Here is a 13,124-nt window from a genome sequence, read left to right on the forward strand (position 1 = left end):
GTTCGGTACTTGATCGGTCGGATCGTGAAGACTTATGACTACATCAACCGCGTTGTGCTAACGCTTCCGCTTTCGGTCTATGAGGGTACCTGGACAACACTCTCCCCTCTCGTTGCTATGCATCACCATGATCTTGCGTGTGCGTAGGAATTTTTTTGAAATTACTATGTTCCCCAACACTCTTGCCCATGGTGCGCCACCACCATCTCTTGCCCTTGGTCAGCCACCACCATCGCTAGGTCATCCTCAGCCTGATGCCCACTCTACTCCTCTTCTTCTCCACTCCAGTCCGGATCATCCTCCTTGCTGTCTTTGCTACAGCACGAATCACTGCTGCTTTTGCTACAGCCAGAATCGTTGTTACTTTTGCTACAGCCAGAATCGCTGGTGCTCTGGCTGTAGCCACTGTCGCTGCTGCTGCTCCCATTGCATGTCCAAATTCAACAATAACCGTTAACAATCGATGCGAGACAAAGCCAAATGTAGAGGAATAAGAAGAGGCAGAACGTACTGGCATCATCAGGCTCAGCGTAGCGCATGCGACACATAGTCACATTGAACACCTTCACGATGAGCATGGTGGCGTCATCGTCGTACCTGAAGAGAAGGAAGTACCCCTGTTGCAGGTCGTAGGCACGGTAGAACTTCTCCCAGCCACGACACAGGTACATGTGGCGCTCCTTGATCACCAACTCCATGTCCCAGAGCCTGCGAAACCCGCTGCCGGCCTGTCGCAGCTTCACATTATTTGGCGGATCTTCACCCAACATGTTCATAAAAGTGTCAGGCGGCCTCTGCAGTTTGGGACAATGAGTGATGTAGCAAACAACATAGTTATCATAATAAGATGGGTGAAGGGGAGATCTCTCCTTTTATATACCTGCCTCATGGATGATACTGAAGTCCCAAGTATGATACTGAAGAACTCGAAAGCATCCAACTCGTACTCCGGTGTGGCAGACCGGAGTCTGCGGTGGCGGCTTCCCCCCATCTCTGATAAGCAGCGGAAGAGACCAATTAGTACCCTTACAACATTATCATACAACATTATAACATAAGAAATTTTGAGTAGAAAATAATCAACTACACCAAGTTATCATTTCTCATTCAAAAAACAATGCACTTGTGGACATATGATGGCTCTAGTTGAATTTATTAGTAGCACTAGTCGTAAAAAATGTTGACTTTAGTTGAATTTCATATAATAACTATTTTAATTTCTTTGGGTCAGCAAACTAGGCAACTAGCTAGCAGTATAAAAACATTCAACTAAAGAAAAGAAAGAAACTGCAAAACGTGGCGGAACCCTAAATAAGAAAGTATAAAAACATGTCTTTTTCTTCTTCTTCCCCCCTTCTTCTCTTTTTTCTTATTTTTCCTTTTCTTCTTCTTCCTCCTCCTCTTCTTCTTCTTCCTCCTCTTCTTCTTCTTCCTCTTCTTCTTCTTCTTCTTCTTCTTCTTCTTCTTCTTCCTCTTCTTCTTCTTCTTCTTCTTCTTCTTCTTCTTCCTCTTCCTCTTCTTCTTCTTCTTCTTCTTCTTCCTCTTCTTCTTCTTCTTCTTCTTCTTCTTCTTCTTCTTCTTCTCCCTCTTCCTCTTCCTCCCTCCTCCTCCTCCTTCTACTCTTCTTCTTCTTCTAAACTAAAACTAAAACTAATCTAAAATAAAACTAAAATAAAATAAAAATAAAATAAAATAAACTAAAACTAAAACTAAACTAAAAATAAAACTAATCTATAACTATAACTAAAAACTAAAAGAAACTAAAAAAACTAAACTCAAAAAGGGGGGAAGAACTCACATGTAGGGGATCACCGGTGGAGGAGGTGCGGGGCGGCCGGTGGATGGGAGGGCGGCCGCTGGAGGAGGCGGCGGCCCGGTGGAGGGGGAGGCCGAACAACCGCGGTGGGATGGGGCGGGGGGCGACGCAGGGGAGGGGGCGGGGCGGCTGGGCGTGGGGGCGGCGGCGGCACGGTGGATGTCTGGGCGTCACAGAGGAGGGCTGCGGGGCGACGGGGCGAGGCAAGGGGGCGGCGGCGGGTCGTCGGGGAGAGAGGACAAGAGAAACACAGAGAGAGAGAGGGAGAGGGAGAGAGAGAGAGAGAGAGAGAGAGAGAGGCGGTCGGGTTGGGGCTCGGCCTGTTAGTTAGGTCAACTCATTGTCGTCCGCCATCCTTTTTTGTCCGCTTTTGTGCTCTTTGCCATCTGTTAGCAGCCGGCAAAGAGGGGGGCCGTTAGGTTTTTTCTATGTAGCTCGTTAGTGGGGCCCACCTCTCTCTTTGCCGTACGCCAGCTGACGGCAAAGATTCTTTGCCGTACGCTAGCGGACAGCAAAGAAGTGGCTGACGGCAAAGACCTTCGTTGCCATCAGCCAATTCTTTGTCGTCCGTTTTGTGTAAGCGGACAGCAAAGACCTTCTTTGCCGTCAGCTAGCAAACGGCAAGGAAAAGCCTGACGACAAATAAGCAATTTCTAGTAGTGTCAGCCGCAATCAGAAAAGTTTGCACGCCTTTAACGAACTGGGGAGAGCATCGGTCATCGTACATCCATTGCCGGCTAATCTTTATTATACAATACCGAAAACACCAAATTAATACAAGTTCATACACACTTATTCTCATAAAACAACATACAAACTCTCTAGCTAAAGCATTCAAATGCAACAACAAATGCGATCAAGATCGCAACTAAGGTAACAATTGATCAAACAACATTTTGATACCAAGCCTCACTATCAATGGCATATTTTCTAATCTTTCTAATCTTCAAGAGTATTTTTCTCCATCTTGATCTTGTGATCATCGATGACATCGGCAACATACAACTCCAGTTTCATCTTCTCTTCTTCAATTCTTTTCAATTTTTCTTTCAAATACTCGTTTTCTTTTTCAACTAAATCTAACCTCTCGACAAGAGGGTCAGTTGGAATCTCTAGTTCACATACCTCCTAGATAAAAATATCTATGTCAACTTGACGGACATAATTTGTCATAAACATGAAATGCAACAAATAGTTATAAAAGAGAATATACCACATCCAAATCATAAACCAGACGAGGGCCTATGGGGACGGATATCAAAACCAAGCCACTATGTATAACAAACAACGTACTGGTAAGAAAATTATCCAAGTAACTATATATCTAAATCACACAAACATGATTTTTTTTATAAAAAAGATAAGAACAAGAGGCTCAACAAGGTGGTGCCGACGACGGGACGGTGCGGGCGATCGACGGTACTTAGGATGGGGACAGGAAGGCACTAAGTAAACCACACCTACATATGCAAACTAAGAGTTAATTTGAGCTCAAATTGCATATAAATCAATTAAACTACCACATATAATTACTCCCAAACTAAAACCCACAAATCACTATACTTATAGAGCATTGCAAGAGCTAATCTAGCAATGAGAGATGAAAGGACAAAGTTGCTAACCTTTGTCATCACTTAGATGGATGAGGGCCCTTCAAATCTTGACAAATTTTGGGCAGAATGAAGGATGAACTCGAGCTTTGGGGAAGAACAGAGAGGAGAGGAAAAGGGGAATAACAGAGAGCTCGATCTCGGGCTGGACGAAGGGTTTATATAGGAAAATATTTAGTCCCGGTTCATAACACAAACCGGGACTAAATATGAGCTTCTAGTACCGGTTCGTGCCACGAACCGGGACTAAAGGGACTACTGGGCCCCCAGCCTGCCACCACCCCTTTAGTCCCGGTTCGTGCCACGAACCGGGACTACAGGTACAACTCGAAATGGGACTAATGATGCCCGCCCGCCTACCCGTCGGGACCGGCACTAATGGTCATATTAGTGCCGGTCCACAAACCGGGACTAATGTGTCTCACGTAAAGTAGTTCTTCTACTAGTGACCCCTCGCTCGGATTGGATCGAGTCGAGGATGATAGCTTGCACTACCGCGAACTACACCGCTGCCTCTGCAACTCCGGCGTGTTAGAACTCTGCCTCGGCTTCCTCCACGCCAAATTTGCTAGTCTCAACCTCCAGGCCTCGGTGCCTCGTCCGGCTGCTCCTCCATGACCACCTCCTTCGGCAACTCCCCCTCCTTTATTGCAATATGAGAAACGCCGCATACCTCCTTGGCTCGCATCTTGGAGATGCGATACTCCAGAGGGGCGCGTATCTCAGCAGCGATCTTTCCCAGACGCTCGGGCATCAGCATTTCATATTACATTATCTTTTGTTGAACCATGACAGATGAACGGAGGAACGGGGGATGCTAGGGCTACCTCACCGTCCGGCTTAAATAGCCGGATTTGGTCCCTTGGGTGGCCCGTTGGAGAGCCAACATAAATGGGTCCTCACCAAATCAAAGGAGGTACCCAGCGGACCAATAGGTTTTCACATGGGTCCCACACCCGTCAGTCTGATATCACGGACACGTTAGGCCGCCCTATATTAGTCTCCTTGTTTCAAGCAAGCGTGGGTAGCCACTAGGCTTTGCCTAGGTTGAGAGACTACTTGAGTCCAAATGGGTCGGCATTTCCGCTGTTTCTTTTCTGCTTTTTCAGGTCTTTTCCTTTTTTTTCATTTTCTTTTCTTTTCTCTTCCCCGTTTTTTCATTCTTTTTTATTTGTTTCTTATGTTTTATCTTTAATGTTTCTTTCTCTTTTTTTTTGGGTTTCTCTGTTTCTTTTTCTTTTCTATCTACATTTTTTTATATGTCAACTACATTTTATTGATACACGTCTAACATTTTTCCAATACGATATTAACTTTCTCTATTATATGGTCAATATTATTTATACACATTTTATCATTTTTAAATGCTTGCTTAACATTTTTCAGTTACAAGATTAACATTTTTTATTCATGGTCAACATGTTTTCTATATATTTTTAACATTTTTTAAGAGAGGCGCTACGCGTCCGTCGACTGATCTTTAAAAACAATCGAGTTGGGTTGCAAGCTGGTAGATCTGACACATTGAGCGGCCAAGCGTGTCTCCTCCACTGCAATACAGGTCTTATTGCAGAATTATTTGTATAACACATGTCTTGTTGCTGAATTTTTTTGTAACAGCTATTTCATTGCAAAGAAAAATTTGCAACTCAGATTTGATGCATTTTTTTTACAAATGAGGTCTTGTTTGCAGAAATATTCCGCAACAGATGTTTTATTGCAAAAATATAGACGGGTCATCACATGGCTGGCTGGTGACTGTTGATGACAGATCCGAGATGCACCTTGTCAACCCCATCACATGTGAACAGATTGCTCTTCCGTCGGTGATCACCATCGAGCAGGTGAAGCCCATCTTTGATGAGTACGGTGCTCTCCATAAGTATGAGTACTCATGGCATACTGGGACGGATGCCGGTCCTCACTCTCCGTCTATCTTTGCTATTGACAAGATGCGGCACAAACTCCACTACAAGGCGTTTGTGTTCCTGATACATCCACCGGAAGCTACATCGTCGTGCACTCGTGCTCATCTATAATCCAAAGCGTCAGATCTCATTTGCAAGAGTAGGTGATGATAACTGGACTTGGCTGCCACCTCATGAACGATATAGCGTCTGCACTTACAAGGATGGTCTGTTGTATGTGGTGACTGCCACTGGAGAACTTCATGCTTTTGATTTCAGTGGGCCTGTCATCACTATGGAGATGATTATAAGAATGGACTCTGTATATGGCATTGGCTACACGTACGTTGTTCAAGCTCCATCCAGCGATCTGCTTCTTATTTGGAGAATCATTGACCAGTTTAATTTACCCAAAAAGGCTTTCGCCCCACTTTATAAATAAAGCAACGATCATCAACATGAAAGTACAAACTCACACCACCACACACACCCAAGGCATGATACATAGGCACTGAGCGCAGCAACACCTCCCCTAGCTACGAAGAGATGAAGCCGCATACGGCGAACCGTGGACTCCAAGGCAGCGCCTTTAGGAAGGATACGACACCGGACCGCCGCCACCGCCCGACTTGAGGGGCAGAGTTTCCCCTGGAGCAACACAACGGGCAATGAGAGTCGCGACAACGCCTTCAAGAAGGAAACGAGCTTCGCCGCCGCCGGTCCATCCAGGGATAGAACAGGTTTTCACCCCGACCAGCACTCACCGCCACCGAACACCACACCCCAGCCATCACGCCGCCCACACGGCCATGACAGTCGGGCAGCACCCAGCCACGGGCTCTGCCCATAAGCACCGGGCTACCACCACCAGGGCCGCCACCCCGGCATCCAAGACCAAGACGCCACCTCACCCGAGACCCGCCGCTACACCAACCAAAGAGACGAGCGGAAAGGCTCGGCCTTTCGCACCCCTGAGCGGCCCCCAGCGCCGAGACCCAATAGGCCGGCCAAAGATGGCCACCATCGCCCCGTCATGCAGCACCGGGCGCGAGACGAGCTTGATCTTGCCGTCGGGCGCGAGACGAGCTCGGTCCTGCTGCCGGGTGCAAGACGAGCTCGGTCCCGCGGCACCAGGCGCGAGACGTGCAATGGACCGCAGCTGGGAGCGGGCCAGCCCTTCGAGTCAAGTAGAGGCCGGACGACGAGGAGATGAAGCAAGGTCGAAACAGCTCGACCGCAGATCAGCCGACGCCGGAGAAGCCGGCCACCGCCACGGGCAACGCTGCCGGCCACCGTGTAGCCGCCACGCCACCGAAAGGCCACCACCCGGACCTTCCCACGCCGTCGCCGGAGCAGGCCGCCCCGCACCGGAAACCCCCGAGCGGCGGAGAGAGAGGGGCCCCGCCGCCAGCCACCGCGAGGGGCTTTGCCCCGGCGGCTGCGGCCGGCGGCGAGGGCGGGGGAGGGTGGGGAGGAGGAGAGGAGGGGGGAGCCGCCGCCGCCCGAGTCGCCCGCGGGGGGGACGACGCGGGGGCTAGGGAAAAATCTTAGTCTCCAAGAATATGCTGATCCTGGATCATCTGTGTTTTGGAACACTACGGGATATATAATGTATGAATTTGATCCTTTGGAAAGTAAACTTAAGAGCATAAAACGCTTGCCTGACCATGTGCTGTTTCTTGGACATAATCAATCTCTTTGTCTCACTGCCAAAGAATATCCCACTCTCAGGGCAAATCATGCCTACTTTACTGAAGATAATGTGATGCGGACAATGGGATTAAAGAATAGTGACCCTGATATGGGAACAATGAACCTGGATAATTTCTACTCCATGGAGGAAATTTTGTCTCCTCAGCTTTGGTCAAGCTGGCCAGCTCCCATGTGGATTACACCTGATCTTAGAAAGATGAACTTGGCTTCAGGAAGGGCTTGAAGAAAACGGATCAATGAATTCAATGAACCAACAAAGGGGTGGCTTGCTATCTTATTGTCGTTGCTGCAAGAGTCATCCACAAAATAATCAAGAGACCACCTGGACTGTGTGTGTGAGGGCGTACTCATCGCTTGATCCTGGTCCTTACAGGCTAGATTTGCCCTAGTTGACTCTGAATAAATAGTTTTGAGGTCTATCTGTTTACCTATGTTATAAGTGGTATCGATACTTCAGTAGTTTATATGATCTTGTTCTTATCATTTTTCTGTGGTATTTCTTCTGCGTTGCTCATGTCGATATCTTATTGTGGCGTGTTGGTATATTTATTGATTCTTCATTGTTTCTGAATGATCAGATGCATTTGTAATCAGTATACTCTAGTGTAATTTTCGGGCTGTCCATGTTACTCTAGTGTAACGCTGCTGGGTTTGGAATAGCAGGAGGGAATTTGCATGGTATTTCCTTCCAATAGTGGTGTGTTGGCAATATGAGAAAGTTGTCTTGCTTCTTTCGTGTGACTTGGTAATTGTGGATTGGATTTTGTGGAAAAGGAGAATCAGGGATTTTGGCTGCCTCGTGTTCTTTGTGGTCTGTTGAGAAGGCTGCATACTGCTGCTTTCAGAAGGTAGAAGGTAAGTGTGGCATAATGTTCAGAGTGTGTATAATTGTTCTTTCAGTGCACCTGTGAGTGTTATTTATGTGGGTAGTAAGCCTATGTCCCTTGAAGAACTCGCAAATATTTCTGCCAGGTTATGTGATTTGCTTACCTGCATGTCTTCTGACAATTAATACAAAGCTATTGGGAGCTGCTCAGCCAAGCAATGATACTGTTGCAAGAGCATTAGCGTTCCAACACTTTTTGAACTTCAGTTTTTGTCGCCGGATTGTGAGCTCCATTTGGCTTGATGTTTCCCAAACCAGTTTCAAGTTTACAGTCTTAGCCCACTGTACCTGCGAATCCACTTGCATTTGTTTTCAAACATATGTGCGTGCCTGATCTGTAGAAGAAGTATGGTATGGATCTTTCTTCATTGTGCATCACTGAATATCATCGAGTTGTGTAGCAAGGATTTAATTCTTAAACCTTCAGTAATAGAGGTAATGATTCGGAAAAAAAGAATGATGCAAGGCACAAAGGATATCTTGGCCTTGGCTCCCTGCTGTTGTTATTTATTTTGTTTTGCAATTCTTTAGTGATCAAGTGATTGCTCATGCATGACATGGGATTTTACATAGGAAAGCACAGAGAAGTAGTACTACTACACCCCAGAGCTATGCACATCTCTCAGTACATTATGGTCGTGTAAAATTGTGAAAATAAATTATACTATTTATTATCACTGTACTTGCTCGAGGACCTGTGAACTTAAATTTTCGTTGTTTTACTTTGAATAAAGGGATCGAGTTTCTATTTGGCAGTGCCAGTCGCACATGAACTCTCTCCTCTCAATTTTCATCAGTTCATCACAGCAATAGCACATTTCCATCAGTTGTAAGCCTGCATATAAGACAACAATTGTCTAGATAAAACAACAACAAAGAGTAGACAATTTGGAGCAGTTGGTGCTTAAGACAACAATTTGTACAAAATTTGGAGGTCGAATTAATGATACTAGAACAGAATAGGCACTTACATTGTAGAATGGCAGAACGAGATCCCAATGCCTCACATGTCAACAATATCCAAAGGATTGAGTTTGTTGCTAGCTAAAGGATTCACCATGCTGCCCAACAGTGGTAACTCCATGAAAAGTATCTACTTTCGTGGACAAGTCTGCCTGATCAGTGCTCCTTATATGTAAGAGATCTCAAGAGACTGAATCATCTCTTACGCATATGAATTCATTCTAAACAATGTTTTTGATACATTTAAAAGGGCCAACTGAATGTTAGTTTTCACCTAACACGGTAGTTCACGTTCATCACAATTTACAGTTAATGAAGATGAAGAAAGTAGATGCATGGAGGCACTCGAATACAACCCACAGTATGAGACTTAAGCAACCTTTTTGTTACTACAAACATGGCCAAATCACCAACTACCACACTATTCATCTGCATCATATATATAGTAACTTCAAATTAAATGATTGTTCAAAGAAAAAATCTATTTTCTGTAGAGAAAGTAGATGCCTGGAGGCACTTGAGTACAGCAATAAAAGATGAATATAATGTTTTGTTTTTAGAAACATGGTCGAGCAGCAATATATGGTTAGTTGTGGTCACTCCGTGGACAACAAAATGTTTTCCCGGTTTGGAGCATGGAAATAGGGGAAACATAGAAATTAGGTGCGTGTCCTGTAGATTTGTTTATCAATTTGGGAGAGGGGATGAGAGATACACACACATGTTTCCTTAGATTCCTCGATGGATTCTGTTTTCAACGGAGGTAAAGATTTTCATTTTCTTAATTAAGACAAACTTTAGGCGACTAAACAAATAAAAACACCACAAAGTCCAAAGAAAAGTTGGCAAAAATAGCATTTCCGATATTTTGCTAGAGGTTCTAAAAATGGATGAAGACCGAAGGATTTCGTAAGAAAAAACTCCATAGGATTTGATCCAATGAAATTCCTGACTTTTTTTTCATTGCCAATGAGCCCTTATGTTCGATCTTGACAGTTCCACGAATTCAAAACCATATAGTAGGCAATGTTTCCTATTTTTCATACATTAGATATATGTGAGATTATTTTTAACCTCAGTGAGTTTGAACAGTAGCAACTTGTGAGGATTCATGTTTTATATTTTGCATTGTTATTTTATTTTAATCCTCTAGTTCAGGTGCACAGGGGAGAAAAAAACACCCCTCACTTGAAAAATTTCTTGAACGTGCGTGCAATCACCCATCACTCGGGCTGTGCAGAGAAAAATACATAAATTGTTGATCGTACATGGAACTATATTTACCTGCTCACCTTTTGGTCGATCTGTCCTAACTTTAGTTCCTACATGGAGTGCAGTGGTGGAGCTAGCAAATTATCAAAGCGTGGGCACACTACAAGCTAAGTTACTCCATTTTGATCTGCCAAGAACCACAAGTATCACATTGGCATATATGGTTGGCATGTGCAACATATCGGCTAATGTTTACTCCAATGTATTTTATAGGTCATAGATGTATCAAACATCATATGAAATAGCTAGTTGAATAATAGCCGCACGACCGAACACTCGGTTGACTCAGACATCAAAATTTACAGAATCTAGAAGATACAAAATTGGATTAGTAAATCGTATGCATTTCCAATTAATTCAAAAACATTGTGGAGAATAAACCATACTAGTAATGCGCAGAACTTGCAACATTTCTTTTTTGCCTTTGGGTGTCATAGAAAGAAGACCACAAACTTGGCGGCCGCTCAGACCTTACACCCAGCGTGCTGGGGTTTCTCCTGCTTTCTGCTGGTGTTGTCGCCGGTCTATCTTGTCTCCTTTGGTCTTAGGATCATGGAGGCACGGTGGATTCCGGTCTTTGCCGACGGGAGGGTTTCATTTTTTTTTAAGTTTTGTTAGGGTCTGTGTCCTACTAAGAGATGTGAGACGGCGACGGCTCTCTATAGATGGAATAAGATTTTTCCCACCTAGCCTCAATTTCAGTGGTGTTTCTAGTATCGTCAGAGGGTGTGTGAGGAGGTTCTTCTCCCATGGATCTCATGGGATTCAGTTGGCATTTGTCTTCGATGGATTCACGTGGATCTAGTCTTCCTTTGTTTGGGTTCGTGTCTCTATAGGATGGATCCTTCTGATCTACACTTCTCTTCATCGAGGACGGTTGCTGTTCTGGTGTGTTGGTCCTATGGGGCCTTAGCATAACGACTTCCCGATTGTTGGCAAATTTTAACATGGTCCCTCTTACCTCCTTTTTTTACATGTGAGGTAAGAAGGTAAGAGTCAATCAAGCCATTCATTGATGAGATCAACGGCTAAGATCTATTTTATACTCTTACCTCTCATGTGAAAAGAGGGGGTAAGAGGGACCATGTTAAAACTGCTCCCGATTGTTTACTACAACAAGGTTTGTCCCGCTGCAATATTGAAGGGACAATGACGGTGGCGCGTCTTCTACTTGCTCCAGTGCTTGTAATCGTCGCTAAATGGTCTACGAATTTGGATGTATTTTTTAATTCTGATGTTTTTTATACTGCTTTGACAGTTAATGAATAAGTCAAAAGATTTTCGGGTAAAAAGACAAAAACTTGCACCATTTTTTTGAGCATCTCGAGAGTTGCCGCAACAGTCATGGCTCTCGCGCTTGCGCTTTTGATTCTCGCTGCTGCCTGACCCGGGACCACGTCCATGAAGGCGCGCCATCCCCCCTGCCGACCATCGGTGCGCCGTCTCTGAGCTAAGCAAGCAGTCGCTGTTGCAGCGCAAGACACTTTTTTTTAGGGGATGCAGGGCAAGACGCATGCCATCCCATCTCGCGCCTGCTGTATGGACCAGACAAGGTGGTTGCCGGCTGTGGCCAAAACAGGAGTGACATGTGCCGGCTGCAGCTAAAGAATGAGGCCCAAGTCTCCAAAGAGTAGCGTATAGCTGGCCCAGTAAAGAAACAAAGTTTGTTTTAACCATGGGAATTCAGGTATGCGCCATCGGAGTTCATCATCGTCACCGTCCCTCGGTATTCACTGTCACCTAGAGCAACTCTAGCAGACCCCGCAAAAATTCGATCAGTAAAACGCGTTTGCGGTTTCACCAAGATCGCACTTGCGGGTTAAAAACATGCGCGGCCGAGCAAAACCCATATCTAAACCTGCATAATTTAAAAAAAACACTTTCGCGGGAGAAATTGCACAAACATAGTTCATCACATACTACATAATTCATCACATGATCAACAAACTACAAGCATAGCTATACTACATACTACGTTAAAACTAGTACTAGGGGGTCGGATCTGACGGCGGCGAGGTCGCGGCAACTGGACGACACCGTGGAGGAGCCGGACGCTCAATCCTCCTCGTCGGAGCTGCACAGATCAACGTACTTCTCCGCCTGCTCCGCGCGAATGCGGCGCCACTCGTCAGCCTTCTCGTTGGCGGCGACGTTGTCGGCGACCGCCTGCCGCCACTCGAGGGCTTCGAGCTCCTCGGCGTGGCGCCGGCGCTCCTCCTCCTCGCGCACGCTCCGCTCGGCGATGGCGGCGGCAACGGCGTCGAAGTCCGCGGCGTAGTCCTCGAGCCCGACGTCTCCGCGGCGGTCGAGCGGAGCGGGCTCCTCGGGCTCCTCCTTCGCTGGGACGAAGGCGAACGGCGCGGGCGGCTCCGGCTCCTCCTCGTCTGAGCACGACCCTTTCTTGGGGAGGAAGCCCGCGGCGGAGGACGAGGAGGATCTGGCGTAGGAAGACGTCGCGGAGGAGAAGGACGCGTGCTGGCGGTCGTACTCCTCCGTCTCGCGGCGGTCAAAGCTCGCCGGTGGCGACAGCCCGTTGTTGGTCCACCTCCGGACGCTGCGCTTCCTCACATCATCGGACAGGACGTGCCGCTCGCGCTCCGGGTCCCTCTCACGGCTGGATCTGCTGCCGGAGCCACGTCCGAAGCTCCACATTCGCCCCCATATGGCGGTTGGAGGCGGGGCGGGTGGTCGCCAGCGGCGAGAAATTGGGAGAGGGGAAAGGGGAATCGGGTGGCTCGCTGCGGCGGGGGAATAGGGTTTGGACCCGCAAAAGAGTCGCGGAACCGCACTTATAGTGCTCGGCGCATGCGGTTTGCAGGCTGCGGCAAAAGAAATTGCGGGCCGGGCGAGTATGCACTGGTAGAAAAAGGGCCTATAGTCCCGGTTCGTAAGGGCCTTTAGTCCCGGTTCCGGAACCGGGACTAAAGTGTCGGTACTAATACCTCCCCCCTTTAGTC

The 13,124-nt window shown here is 46.6% G+C and overlaps 1 protein-coding gene and 1 pseudogene across 1 annotated transcript; one reads left to right on the plus strand and one right to left on the minus strand.

The window, feature by feature from the left end:
- The first annotated feature begins 4,416 nt into the window (after nt 1-4,416).
- Nucleotides 4,417-7,488, plus strand: LOC147983150 (F-box protein KIB4-like; annotated as a pseudogene).
- A 4,734-nt stretch (nt 7,489-12,222) lies between these two features.
- Nucleotides 12,223-12,825, minus strand: LOC147983151 (uncharacterized). The gene has a single exon (XM_087539454.1). The coding sequence runs from the start codon at nt 12,817-12,819 to the stop codon at nt 12,223-12,225; it is 597 nt and encodes a 198-aa protein (XP_087395580.1). The 5' UTR covers nt 12,820-12,825.
- Nucleotides 12,826-13,124: the final 299 nt, after the last annotated feature.

This window comes from Triticum urartu, chromosome 2A, assembly GCF_056163025.1.
Source record: "Triticum urartu cultivar PI428250 chromosome 2A, HENAU_Tu73, whole genome shotgun sequence".
NCBI lineage: Eukaryota > Viridiplantae > Streptophyta > Magnoliopsida > Poales > Poaceae > Triticum > Triticum urartu.